General features: G+C 51.7%; 1 protein-coding gene across 1 annotated transcript; it reads right to left on the reverse strand.

Annotated features, from left to right (window-relative positions):
• Window positions 1-9,851: 9,851 nt before the first annotated feature.
• On the reverse strand, window positions 9,852-14,205 carry PYCR2 (pyrroline-5-carboxylate reductase 2). Its single transcript, XM_012459806.2, has 7 exons — window positions 13,963-14,205; window positions 13,598-13,668; window positions 12,117-12,296; window positions 11,771-11,992; window positions 11,464-11,556; window positions 11,133-11,296; window positions 9,852-10,578 (listed from the first exon to the last, which is right to left on the reverse strand). The coding sequence occupies exons 1-7, from the start codon at window positions 14,027-14,029 to the stop codon at window positions 10,413-10,415; spliced, it is 963 nt and encodes a 320-aa protein (XP_012315229.1). The 5' UTR covers window positions 14,030-14,205; the 3' UTR covers window positions 9,852-10,412.
• Between the last annotated feature and the right edge of the window lie 324 nt (window positions 14,206-14,529).

Consider the following 14,529-nt stretch of genomic DNA (forward strand, 5'->3'; position numbering starts at 1 on the left):
CTGATCCCTCCCTACTTAAAAACAGGCTGGGCACACACTCACCCAGCACACGCTCTTCACTCCGTCATGTGAAGGATTTTACCAACACTGGGCACTGGTTCCCACCACCCTGCCTAGGCACAGGCAGTGCTCATCACTTAAGGTGCCACTGCTCAGCACCCTGGCCCTTTAAGACTTCTTTAGCTGGAAAACTCCCCCTTACCTTTCCTAACCCAAGTCCAACACAACCTTCTCTGCCAAGTCTTCCTGAACACCTCCTCCCTGCTCCCCATGCTCCTCACGGCCTCCATTTATTACCTTGTCATATAAAATTTGCAATCATTTTTTTTATCCTTACTTCCCTCACCAGACTTGGAACCCCGGTGGGGAACAAAGTGGTCAGGTCTGGTTGTATGCGTAGCGCCTGGTCTGGCCCACAGTGGACACTCAGTAGGTGAAGGCTGAAGTGAATGAATGTGTGTGTGCATGCAGGGCGGGCTGAGGCAGGTGCTTCTTCACCCACTGTATTTTACACAGCAGAGGAAGTTCCAGTTCACAGGAAGGTCAGCTTCTCTCTCTATCCTCCCCGCCAGCCTTACCTCCACATCGCCCTGAGACTTCTCTTTGCCCGGAACTCCATTTCTCAGGGCTGGCCCTGAATGTCTCTGGATATTGACACCCTAACATAGGGGCTCCTGGTCCATGAATAATTTGCATTTTATGTGCCTATGATCTAAATAAATGTATATTTACTAGTAATTACACAGTGTTTCCTCTTCACTTTCTTTCTGGTCTATCTCTCTGGATACCTAGGAACGCCAGCTGCAGGCCACAACCAGTTCAATTCAATTATCAAGCATTTGTCAGGTTCCACAGGCAGTGCCAGGCAGTGCCTCCCACGCCCAGCTAAGGGTCAGAATCTCCAGCGGAACCTCCAGAGATTCTGATTCTAAGCTTTGGAGTGGGAGATGAGGGTCTGTCACATTCAGAGAGGCAGAAAAGACAAGGAGAAGGCATTTCTGGTGGAGAAAATGAAGTGACTGGAAGCAGTGGGTCATATGGTTAAGCACAGGTCTGGTTTTCAGATAGAAAAAGCATTTTGAGGCGTCAAGGGTAATAAGGTTGGAAACAGCTCGATAAATGCTAGTTTCCTCTCTATTTCCCTTAAAAAGGCAGATGATCAGGTTTGAGAACCAGGTCTGGAGCCAGGGGTGCCCTGGGGAACAGGGACGCTGAACCCTCCCAGAGTGGAGCCTGACCTGCTTCCATCAGGCCCCGGCTCTGGGTCCTGTCTTTCTAGTTAACCTCCCCGGGCCTCAGTTTCCCTAACAGTTATAATCAACACAACAGCAACCTCTGGTTATTAGAGCTGTCCTCCTGCCCTACACCAAGCCCAGCCTTGATCTCACTGAATCCTCATCTCAGCCCGTGAGGTGGGAACCCTTCTCATCCTCACTTGACAGATAAGTTCTTGGAGGTTGAACAACTCGCCCAAGGTCACCTGTCGTTTAAGTGACTGACTCTCTAGGCCTAGTCTTGAGCAAGATGAGTGTGTGTCGATTCAGATGGCCCACGGCAGGCTGGACCCCTGGGCCTGGCGAGGCCTGAGTCCCCGGCCTGGGAGAGCCGCTGTGCTGCTCGACCTCCAGTGTGCAGAGGGCGCTGCTGGGGCCGCAGGCGAGACTGCGTGCGGAGCCGGAGCGTGGATTCCAGCGCTTTCCCCTCGATCCATCTCCGAGCTGCTTTGCTCTGTGTACGCAGGAAATGACCTGCCACAACCAGCAGGTGGGCGCCCAGCCGAAGCTGGGGTTTGGATCCGGTTCCTCCCCAATTCGGCCCGGGCAGGCGGCATGGGGAGTTCGGCGGTGGCGCCTGGCGCCCTCTGGCGGCCCGGGGAGGGGTGTCCTCCTCCGCCGCGGACAGCGTGGACCGCCTGCCAGCTGAGAACGGACATTTTTAGAAGCCACCAATGCTGTCCTCGAGGGTCTTAGGAACTCGTCCGTGAGCTGAGTGGGGAAAAGGGGAAAGAAGACTCGAGTCTGCAGTTGAGGCTTTGGCACCAGAGCCCCCAGTCGTCTTGGATGGGCGCCTTGGGTTCTTCTTATGGGGGATGGGGACGGGGACGGGGATGCCCCCTCCCTACCTGCCTCCAGATCTCCGTGGGACTTCTGCTGGATGCGACGAGTGACAGCTCCTTGTCAGATCAGAAGCGTTACTATAGAGCAAAGACTTGTTTTCATGAGAAAAATAACTGACAGTCCACTATGCCAAGGACCAATGGCCCTGGGCCTGGGGGAAGGAGCTGGGGAGAGAAAAGGAGAAGGCAGCAGCCCGGGAGAGGGGGAGTGAGCAAGACCGCGGGGCACTGGGGAAGGCCGTCGTCAGGTTCAGCAGAGAGACACACTGTTTAGGGCAAAGGGAGCGTTATACTGGGATGTGGGCAATGGTGTAACTTTATAAATGCTCATTTATTGTTCCTTTCCCTTAATTCAAAGGGTAGACAGTAATGATGGTTATATTTGTTTCTTTTTTTTTTTTTTTTTTTTGTATTTTTAATAGAGACAGGGTTTCACTATGTTGGCCAGGATGGTCTCGATCTCCTGACCTCGTGATCCACCCTCTTCGGCCTCCCAAAGTGCTGGGATTACAGGCGTGAGCCACCACACCCGGCCGGTTGTATTTGTTTCTACAAAATAAAAAACAGTTAACATATTTGCTTCTCTAAGTGGGTTTCCCAGTGACTTGGGCAAGGTCCCCATGCCACTGTAGGCTGTATGGAGGCCAGTCCCCACCCGCCTCTGTGTTCTGGGCCTTCTTCCCACGCACCTGTCCAGGGACCCTCAAAGCATCACCCTCTGCCTACACCCCACCTTCTCACCTAGCCTAGTTTTGGGGGATCATTCCTTGTGTTCCAGCCAGAGGGCTCCTCAGTGAGAGCAGTGAGGGCAGCAATGCCTGCACATGGCAGGCCAGGTCAGTGCACTGGAAAATGGGTCTTGGTTTTAGACATACCTGGATTGGCACCCAGGCCTTTCCCCTCACTGGCTGTGCTCCCAACTTCTCCAAGCCTCAATTTTCCCATCAGCAAAATGGGAAAATAATAACAACAGTCATAATTATTAAAGATTAAATGAGATCATGAACCTTGCATGCATAGTACCACGTCAGATGCATAGGAAGAAGACACATGTTTGTTTTTAAAGTTTCTACACTTCGGGTCATATACGAGAAGTTACTTGACAAGGAGCATTGGCTGGGCTTCCCATCTTAGGAAAGAGGAAACCTTGCAGTGTGTGATTGTTTCAAGGCATTGTTTCAGATCAACATGGCCACCAGCTGAGGGGCCTCCCGGCTGCACAGTGACCCAGGCTACCCAAAGGCTTTGCCCAAAGCAACTGACCACCCTGAGAGAAGGATGAGCAATTATTATCTATTTCCCATTTTAATAAAATAAGTTGAAACCAAAGCAGACTAATGACTTGCCTGAGGTCACCTGGGCAGTGAGGATTCGAACTCAGGCCTTTGCTCTTACTGTTACCAGAGTTTATTAACTACATTGGCAGAAGGAAAACAATCTTTATTGTAATTTCACTGAAAAGATACCACACGTGAAATTCCAATGTCATATTCACATATCTAAGCATTCAGGGCGGAGCAGTACTGAGAAGCACGTACCCCACTGTTTTCTTCTTCTTGTTTGGTTTGCGCCTCCCAGGTTCAAGTGATTCTCCTGCCTCAGCCTCCCGAGCAGCTGGGATTACAGGTGCCCACCACCACAACCACGCCTGGCTAATTTTTTTTTTTGAGATTGAGTTTCACTTTTGTTGCCTAGTCTAGAGTGCAAAGGTGCGATCTCAGCTCACCCCAACCTCCTCCTCCTGGATTCAAGGGATTCCCCTGCCTCAGCCTCCCGAGCAGCTGGGATTACAGGCATGTGCCACCACACCCAGCTAATTTTTTGTATTTTTAGTAGAGACAGGGTTTCTCCATGTTGGTCAGGCTGGTCTCAAACTCCTGACCTCAGGTGATCCACCCACCTCAGCCTCCCAAAGTGCTGGGATTACAGGTGTGAGCCCCTGCGCCCAGCCTTAATTTTTGTATTTTTAGTATAGACGGGGTTTCATCATGTTGGCCAGGCTGATCTTGAACTCCTGATCTCAAGTGATCCATCCACCTTGGCCTCTCAAAGTGCTGAGATTACAGGCATGGACCACTGTGCCTGGCCCCCCCACTGGTTTCTCAGCCTCTTGTGATCACTCAATATCAAAGTACCTCAATTGACAAGTCTCTGATGTCTAGTCAAACTTCACATGCACCGCTGCACCCACCAGCATGTGTTTTCAGTCACTTATTTTCAAGGAGAAGAGAACATTTATCCACATAATCCTTCCTAAAATGAAAAACTGTTATAAAATTGATATCCATCCCAATCCCTTTTTACTTCGATATTCTTGAGGTATATCCCTATTACCTGAAGAATCCCAAAGCTGTAAGAAATTGGGAGGATGCCTCTGAAGTATCCACATACTGAACAGGCTCTTGGGCAACCCATGGCGGGAGGAGCAGGCGCACTCGTAGAGCACCTCTGAGGCAGAGTGGCCAGGACAGAAATGTACTAGGCTTCCCCACATCCCAGCCAATCAAGCACAGCCCTTCAGTACTCAGTCAATACCCACTGATTGAATAAAAGAAAGTCAAAACCAAACCAAGGCCAGGTGCAGTGGCTCAAGCCTGTAATCCTAGCACTTTGGGAGCCTGAGGTGGGCAGATCACTTGAAGTCAAGAGTTCGAGACCAGCCTGGCCAACATGGGGAAACCTCGTCTCTACTAAAAATAACAAAAAAATTAGCTTGGTGTGGCGGCGGGCGCCTGTAATCCCAGCTATTCGGGAGGCTGAGGCAGGCCAATCACTTGAACTCAGGAGGCGGAGGTTGCAGTGAGCCGAGATTTGCACTGCACTCCAGCTTGCGTGACTCTGTATCAAAAATAAATAAATAAATAAATAAACCAAACCAGGAATGACCAAGTCCAAGGACAGTCTGGGAGCTGCACAGTTTTCACCCCAATAGACCAGAGACCTCGTCGGGCACGCAGGCAACAGCCCAACCTGACATTCAAGCAGAAGAACTGTCATTCATTCAAGCATTCGTTCAGCTGTTTACTGGGTACCATGAACTATGACTGGGAAGATGGCCTACAGCCCACCTCTCATGCTGAGTGTTCCTGTCGGAGTGTTCCCAGACACAGTTCCAGACCAGAGCAAGGCACACAGGGCTCCTGTCCACTGAACACCTGGGGCCATGCATCCTGCTTAAGCACCACATGGCCAGGGCAGCCTGGCACCCCCTAAAGGCTGTCCAAAAGCATTTTGTATCTAAGCAATACCCTCATATGATTCCTAAATCAATACCGTACAAAGAGGTTTGTAATGAAAGGCCTCCGGAGGGAGGCCCCTCCCCATCTGCCCTGCCCCATCTGCCACATTCCTACTGCGCCCCACAACCAGGTGCTGTTTTAGTGGTTTCTTGTGTATCCTTCTAGAGTTTCTTTATCCAATTTTGTATTTTCCCCCTTCCTTACATAAAGGTAGTATGCTACCTACACTAGCTTGGACCTTGAAAAGAGGGTATTTCATTTTCAAAATGCTACTGACTTTACATAATCACAATACCCACTTCTGTGTTTCACCTAGTTTATTGGTAAAAGTGAACACAAGTCAAGGCTTTGCAAGTATTTTGTTCAGATGTGCAGAAAGGACTAGCTCTCCTGCCTGGAATGGTGAGGGAAAGCGCAGCCAGCCCCTCGGGCTCAGGCTGACTCTCGGTGTTTCTTTGGAGAGCGTTGCTTAGTAACAGTTGCAGGGACAGTGTAGACAGGGGAGGAAAGGACGCAGGAGATGAGGAGGGTGTGTTTGTTTTCTAGCAAGGCCATGAGTGGGAGCAGTGGGGAAAATCTTTAGATCCTTTAACCACGAAAATCATGTCTGCTTACTGCAATCAACCAATAATCTAAAGTAAAATAAAGAAATCAAGAAATTAAGTGAAAAGCCAATCTCAATCCCACTTCCCAAAGTAACGATCGTTAATAGTTGGGGCAGTAGTTGGCCCCATTTTACAGGAGGGTAACATGGAGGCAATAGGTAAGGAAGTGTTTTTCTGGGGTCCTAAGAGATGCCCACTGGGAAGTCAGGATTGGGGGCTACTCAAGGCCAGGCTGCCCAGGGGTCCTGAGAGGAGGGCAGGGAGCTGGGAACAGGGAGACGGGGCCGGTTCCTGTGAGCAAGTGGCACCGTTGCCTATGATCAGGAGCAGAAATCCTAGCCCTTCTGCTCACTGAATCTTGTCACTGGAGTTGCCGGGGAAACAGCACAGTCAAGTCCAGGCTTCCCCACTTTACTCATATTAGAAAAGAGCAGCAAACAGCTTCAATGATTGGTGTTGGTCCCCATGGCTAGCGGGTCCCGTCCAGTGGAGCCTGCACACACCTTTCTGTGCTGCAGCAGAAGGACCTTGCCCCTCCCCAGCAGGAACAGATACAGTGGTGGGCTTGGCCAGGTGCCATGTGATACACACTTAAGCAGAATAAAGGAATACACTCCAAGTCTAAACAGGAAAGACACACCCATGCAAGGTGACAAGTCCAGCACAGGCTTGAGAAAGCTTTAGCTCTTTGTGAGGAACGTTCCAGGTCCATTCTTGTGTGACTTCTCAGAGGGGGCAGAAAAGCTGAGGCTGCCTTTCCCAACAGCACGCTCCCCTAATCTCAGTCCACTCCAGGCTGCCTTTCCGGCCTTCCCGTGTTTGCCACATTGCAGTATCCACATCTGTTCTCAGCCCTTGTGTAACTGAACAAGGAGTCTTTTGCTGTTGGTGAGACACGGTCTCGCTCTGTGGGCCAGGTTGGAGTGCAGTGGTGCCATCTCGGCTCACTGCGCCCTCTGCCTCAAGGACTCAAGGGATTCTCCTACCTCTGCCCCAAGTAGCTGGGACCACAGGCATGCATCACAACGCTTGGCTAATTTTTGTATTTTTTGTAGAGACGGGGTTTCACCATGTTGCCCAGGCTGGTCTCAAACTCCTGGGCTCAAGTGATCCGCCTGCCTTGGCCTCCCACATTGTTGGGATTACAGACGTGAGTCATGGCGCCCAGCCAGGACAGTCTTACTGACTAGGGCACACCCAGGCCTCACAGGCACTGAGAGGAGCATTCAGCAAATCGTTATTGAAAAGGCTGCACTAACCCCCAGTGCCAGCTCTTGCAGGGGTATCTGGGGGCTTTCCTGGTGGCTCAGACACTTGATGGGACTAGAATGCAAGCTCTAGCACCTCTGTCCAGGGCCTGACGCACTGGGTCTCTCTTGACACCTCAGAGAGTTGCCAGCCCTCACTGACTGCTGGCAGCTTTGGCCCCAAGGCTGATCAGCCATGTGAGAAGGTGGACAGCTGGGAGGGAAAAGTCCTGGGTACTTCCTGGCCTCCCCAGAGAGGACTGAGGTCTTGGAGAGAGATGACTTGAAATGTTCTCCAAGGAATGGCACTCTCCTCCTCTCCCTGAAGCAGGACCAGGGCCCCCGCCACTCTCATTCCCATCTGGCCCTGACCATACCTGACTGAAGTTCAGAAGGGAAGGGTGGCAGTGCTTGGCTGGTAAGGACACACCTTAGCCGGGGTGACCCCATGCACCAAGTCATAAGATGGGGCCTGGCAGCTATTAGGTCCTCAGTAAATGTATGTTGGTATATTTAGGCCTGGGAAAAGGGGTGGTCTTAACAAGGAATGGAGAGGAAAATGTGGGGAACAATCTCTTATCATCTAGGATGACCTGCCAGCAGGCCTCGCGCAGAGAGGACAGGATTCAGTCCTGGCTCCACTTCCTAGCTAATTAAAACTTGGGCAGCTGATAATCATTTTTAAAAACATTATTGTGTATTATTTACATGCCATAAAATTCACCCACTTTGTGTACAATTCAATGCCCACATGTGCGGAGTTGTGCAACCATCACCGTGATCTTATTTTACATCATTGCCACGGCTCCAAACAGAAACCTTGCACTCTTCCCATTTCCACCACAGTCCCTGGCAACCTCTATTTCTGTCTCTACAGATTTGTGGTTTTTGGACATTTCATATGAATGGAATCACCTAAAACATGGCCTCCTTGTGACTGGCTTCTTTTACTCAGCATGTCTTTCAGGTTCATGTTATAGTCTGTCTGTACTCGTCCCTCTTTTACTGCTAAGTATTCCACTGTGTGGGTGTAACACATTTACCCATTCACCAGCTGATAACCAGTTGGGTTATTTCTACCTTTTGGCTACTATTAATAACACTGTCATGAACATTCACATGCAAGTCTTTCTCTTCAGTGTGTAACTTGGAGCAGAATTGCTGAGTCATTTGGTAACTCCTTTTCCTTTTAGAGGTAGGCTCTTGCTATGTTGCCCAGGCTGGATATGAACTCCTGGACTCAAGCCATCCTCCCATCTCAGCCTCCCAAGTAGTTGGGACTACAGGCGTGCACCACCACACTTAGCTTGTTTAATCTTTTGAGGAAGTGCCAGACTGTTTTCCAAAGTGGCTGCATCATTATACACCCCCATCAGCAATGCACGAGGGTTCCAATTTCTCCACATGCTTGCCAACATTTCCTTTTTTTTTTTAAACCAAGAACAGCCATACTTGTGGGTGTGAAGTGGTATCTTAGTGGGCTTTGATTCGCATTTCCCTAGTAACTATGATAATGTTGAGCATCATTTCATGTGCTGCTTCACCATTTGTTTATCTTCTTTGGTGAAATGTCTGTTCAAATCTTTTTGGGCAACTTGTATTTAACCTTTTTGAGCCTCATTCTATTCTTCTGGGGAAAAAAAAATTATACCCAGCTCCTAAAGCCATGAGATTGTATGTGAAGTGTCTGCAAGGGGCCTGCCACATACTGGGGGCTTTAAATGAGTTTTTAGTTTGCACTTGCTGTGTTGGCCCAGAAAGACTTCCCATGTGCCCTCAGGTTTGGAGTTGGAGCTGGGGCTGCCCTGACTCAGTGGAATGGAACAAGGCTCTCCTCCCTTCTCAGCAGGAGGGTGAAGGAAGAACACCACCTACACAAGGGGCCATGGTGTTCCAGATGTTCTACTGAGCACTGCCTCATGGTCTCATTTAACGCCCACCATCACCTTTTGATGAAGCATGGGCTCCATGTTTATAAGGGATGAAACCCTGAGGTCCGAGAAATTCAGTAACTTCTCCTGGGCTGTGTAGAAAACAGGGGAATCTAAGATTTGAACCTAGAGCTGATGTTGATGCCAATGCCCACACCTTTCTAATAGCCCTGCTGCATAGGCAGGGAGCTCCCGGGAACAAGCACCAGGCACACACTGGCCTGCCTAGAGGGAGCACGGATGTCTGGCTGTGTGCACGGCACGCCCAGCTGTTTCTGGGAGGCTGTGGAATTGATAGCTAAGTACACGGACAGCCCCACCACTGACCAGCAGCACAACTGGGGGTAAGCTGCTTATCCCTCTAGGCCTCAACATCTTCTATAAGTTGAGGAAAAGAACAGTTCCTCCTTCAGAAGGCAGCTGTGGGAATCAAATGCTCACTACAGTGCCTGCCCCACATCGAAGCAGATGGCTTTCCCCTTTATTCTGGGCTGCTGTCCGACACCCCATGCAGCTCACTTGACTCTTCTGTCTTTGGCTTTGGCTCATTCTAGAACAACACCTTGTTCTAGAGCCCCCAGGGCCTGGCCCCTTATCCCTCTCATCCCTACTTCCAGCTCTTGGACAACGCTCCCGCAGAGGAGCAGGGAGGACCTCATAAGGGCGTTGATTTCTGCAGGATGATTATTTAAGATTAAGCCTAAGAAAAGTAAGATATTTAAAAATAAACTTTATTAAAGTACTTAAACTTACCATTAAATAACACTCGTTAAATGGTACACCTATGAAGCAAAGTTAAATATAAACACAGTCTAATTCTGTACACTTGTGATTAATTGTGACAATCTTAAGTTGCTCACTTCTTTCCCATTTACCAATTCAGAGAAAAGCCCCTTTCATGTTTTCTCTCACCTCTTTGCCTTGGCATCAAACTAACCTTGCCTCGGGCTCCAGCTGCAGATCCTCCCCAGCCCTTCTTCCCAGCTGGGCTGACTCCAGTCCCAGACCCACTCTCCGCCAACTGAGGGGGATATGCAGGGTTGTGTCTGGCTTCCAGCATCTACCACCCTTTACAGCATCTTCCAACACGGGGCAGAGAGGAAGCTTGCACTGCTTGCTCTGAACAGATTTAAGGAGGTTTTATCACAAGGACCTGAAAACTACCTGAGCCTGTCTTCTACTTGCACAGCTGAGGAGGGACAACAGAGGGCGGGTGGGTTGGGGGGCAAGGCCTCTCAATTGAGGGCTCTGAATCAGAGGGGGTAGATGCTGCCTTAGTCCTTCTTGGTTCCCAGGGCCGGGCTTCTTGTGAGGAGCTTCCCTGGGCTGGAGGGGGTCAGTGTGGAGACTGCAGGGGATTCCAGTTTCACTCTGTCTAGGAGGGTCTTCTTAAGGGCAGCTGGGGAGATCTTTTCTTGGTCGGCCATGGACTGTAGCTCTCTGCAGACAAAGCCCCAGAAAAATTGAGGGAAGGCAATAAACCTTGGGGCAGAGCTTTGAGTCTCCACTATCCACACAACCCTCAAGCTTGTTGATCTCACACCATCAAAAATTAGAGCCCCAAGACAAATGCTTCCCAACTAGTACATGGGTTTGTCTTATTTATCTCATTTGATCTGAGCTAGACAGAGCCCCAAGTGTTATCTGTGATTATATGGAGAAAGTACAGGGTTTGGAGTCATAGACTGAAATCAGAATCCTGTCTCCATCACTTTTTAGCTGTTTGACCTTGGGAAAATTGTTTCTGAGCCTCAACTTCCCATCTATAAAGTTAATCCTGGCTAGCTGAAATGCAGTGAGCATTAAATGAAGTAAGGCTTGCAAATTCTTAGGTAAACAAAATCTACTATTAAGTCATGGTTATTAACAGGGCACAGACTCCAGCACTGCTAAATGGGACCCAAGACAACAGGTTACACAAATGGTGTTCAACTCAGCCCAGGGGCCAACTATGAATGAAGGACCAGGGGCAGAGGACAGTAGGGTGGACTCACCGTGTTCGGACACAGGAGGCCTCAACTGCATTGATGAGCAGAGACCGGAAGCCCCCACTCTCTAGAAAGTGCAGGGCGTGGATGGTGGCTCCCCCAGGGGAGCAGACATTGTCCTTGAGCTGGCCTGGATGCTGCTCCGAGTCCAGCAGCATCTTGGCAGCTCCCTATGGGGAAGGGCGCAGTAGGAGAAAGCTGCTGGTGCACACTGGGACAGGCTTCCCCACACCCACTGTTACCTCAGCTTCCCAACGAATCCCCGCCCCAGCTCAGTGACCCACGAGAACCCCCATTCCACACCCTGGTTCTGAACATGCAGGGGAAAGATACTGACCAGCAAGGCCTGAGCCCCGAGTCGGACTGCCAGGCGCCGTGGCAAACCCATCTTCACCCCACCATCAGCCAACGCGTCCAGAGCCATGAATGCCTGTGGGGACACTCACTAAGCCCCAGGCCATAGGCACTGAAGGCACCTTTCCTAAGGTCTGCTTACTGATGACTGGAACTAGCTCCAAGGGTCAGTATCCTCCACCAGCCAGCTGTGCCCAAGAGGTGGGTGCCACCCCCTGCCCAAGACTGCCTGCCAGCCCATCTTGCTGCCTGGGTTCCTGGAAAGCTGAGTAAGCAAATGAGGGCCTCACGTAGGCAGGCCCGCTGCCACTGAGCCCTGTGACAGCATCAATGAGGTCCTCTTCCACCTCAGTGCAGAAGCCCACGCTGCTCATAAGCTGCTCCAGAAGCTGCCCATCCTCCACCAGGGCATGGGTGCCTGTGGCGTACACTGTAGCACCCTCCCGCACTACCACAGGTGTGTTGGTCATGCAGCGAATCACTTTGGGGGCTGGCTGGAACGACATCAGCTTCTAGGGTAAGGGAGAGAGCCAAGTAAGTGGGCAGAGCACACCTCCTACCAGCATCCACCCATTAGCTGCCATCCCTGGGTCAACTCTCCCCTCACACAAGGGGCATCAGGGCTGAGACGGGCACCTTCTCCACAGAGCTGATGGTGACACCAGCCGCACAGGAGACCACTATGTGTCTGGCTTGAACGTCGGCCCCAATCTCATCCAGGATGAAGGGGATGATATGTGGCTTCACGGTCAGAAACAGGACGTCGCTGTGCCTCACCGTCTCCTTGTTGCTGCGTGTCAGGTTCACGCCCATCTTCTGCAAGAGGAGTCTCCCAGCTCACAGTGCTGGAGCAGCCTGGCTATGCCAAGGCCTCCCAGGGAGGAGCTGAACCCCTGCCAAACCCATTCTGCCAGCTGCAGCCTGGAATCCTTAGCCCTATGCCCTCAGGGTTCTGCCTCTACCCTAAATGATATTGTTTCCCATTGTTGTTACTGGCCAAGTAAGCACACTCCAGGCAAGTAAGCTTGGAACATGACAAGCTTCTCCATGGCAAACAGGAAGTGGTGCCCTTCTTCCCTGCCAATCTTCTGGCACCTAAGGCACTCCTCTGCCAGGTAAGAAGGCCCCATAGTGAAGAGTTGCAGGGAAAAGGAAAATGCAAATACCTGAGGGTCAGAAGCACAGCTGAGTCAGGCCCTGTCCCTATCCTGGCCACTTGTTCATGGGACTGCACAGTCTTCATGTGGCCCAGGGCCAGCATGGCTACCCATCCCTCTGTAACTCCAAAATGAGAAGCCAGACCCTCTAGTACTGGGGACATCAGCCCATCCTTGGCACAAACACTACTTGTCATCCGCCTCATCAGCCATCCTCTCCCACACAGCACAGGTTTTGGGTGAAGACTTGGAATATGTTTTTGGAGAGCAGAACAACTAACTCACCAGATTCTTCCCAACATGCTCATTCATGACTCAGAATAACAGCAAAGTGGCCACTGTTGTAAATGAGAAAATAGCCTCAAAGTGGCTGAGTACTTTAAGGTCATACAACTAGTCTATTAAGAAAAATGAGTACAGTGTCTCACTTGTAATCCCAGCACTCTGGAAGGCCGAGGCGGGCAGACCACCTGAGGCCAGGAGTTCAAGACCAGCCTGGCCAACAGTATTCTCTACTAAAAATACAAAAATTAGTAGGGAGTGGTGGGTGCCTGTAATCCCAGCTACTCGGGAGGATCGCTTGAACCCGGGAGGCGGAGGTTGCAGTGAGCTGAGATCGCACCACTGCACTCCAGCCTGGGCAACGGAGTGAGACCCTGTCTGGGAAAAAAAAAAGTATTTATTGGGTACCTACTATGTGCCAGGTGCTTTCCTCATGTAATGATCTCAGTTAATCCTCTAACACTCCAGTGTCTGGATCTGACCCCCGGTATGTGTCTGACTGGATGCTCCCACCACACTGAGCTGCCCAACAGAAGGTGGAAAGATTGTGATGTTCCTGGAGTGGAGGTCACCGCCGGCCAGAGACCAGCACAGGGGTACAGGGGCCGGCCGGACTCACTTTATCTCAGATTATCCTTTTCCTGGGCCTCCACCCGCTTCCCGCCCCGCTCCACCTACCCTGAGCGCGGACACCGTGGGCAGGTCCATTTCCGGGGAGCTGGCTATTATCTTGTGAGCCGACAGGATGCCTGCAGAAGACCGGACTTTTCAACTAGGGGTCGCGGCCCAGCCCTTTCTCATGCTTTCCCTGGGAAAGCAGAATTAAAACCCAGAGCCGCCCTAACAGTGCCAGTGTCCCTCTCCCCCTCAACGCCCTACGAGGACAGAAGACGCACTTGCTGCTTAACCAGAGTCTCATCTACCCCACCGGACGCAAATTCCCCTTTCATTCGTTCATGCTGTGGGGCCGGAGGCCCGCTCGGGACTCAGGACCCGGGACTGCCCGCGAAGCCGTCTCCCGCCTCCCGCCTCCATACGCTTGCCTGCAGCTGTGAAGCCCCGCGCCAGCGCACAGGCCAGCTGGCCGGCGCCGATGAAGCCCACGCTCATAGTTCGCAGTTCACGCCTCCTGGCAGCCGCAAGAACTCGCTCAGCGCGGGCCCGAGATACCGCTGGGGGAAGAGTGGACAGTACAGGGGCCAACGGGCAGCGTGCCGAGGGCGGGCGAGTTCCCAGGCTTCTGGGATGGGGACGCGCAGGACTCCTCCGACGGGTGTCTAGCCGGCTGCAGATGGCGCCCTAGGCCATGTGGCCCCGCCCCGTCCGGGCGACCAATCCATGGCCAGGAGCTCGGGGCGGGCCAATCCACGGCGGCGCCTGGGCCGCTTGCCCGTTTCCTCCGCTCGCGACTGGCGGGCGGAACTCCGGAAGCGAGTCCTGGAAGCTCTTGCGACAGTTTGGCGTGAGCACCAGCCGTCCGCCGGTCCGGGACTCGCGATGCCCCACCCCAGGGCTGAGGTCGCGGTTCCTACGCTGCCTTGGTCTCAGAACTGAGGCCCGGCCCAGGCCTGGCTGATATTATTTATGGCACTGGCCATCAATTGCCCCTC

Source organism: Aotus nancymaae, unplaced genomic scaffold (assembly GCF_030222135.1).
Source record: "Aotus nancymaae isolate 86718 unplaced genomic scaffold, 86718_ANA_hifiasm-v0.15.2.pri h1tg000032l_0, whole genome shotgun sequence".
Taxonomy (NCBI): Eukaryota; Metazoa; Chordata; class Mammalia; order Primates; family Aotidae; genus Aotus; species Aotus nancymaae.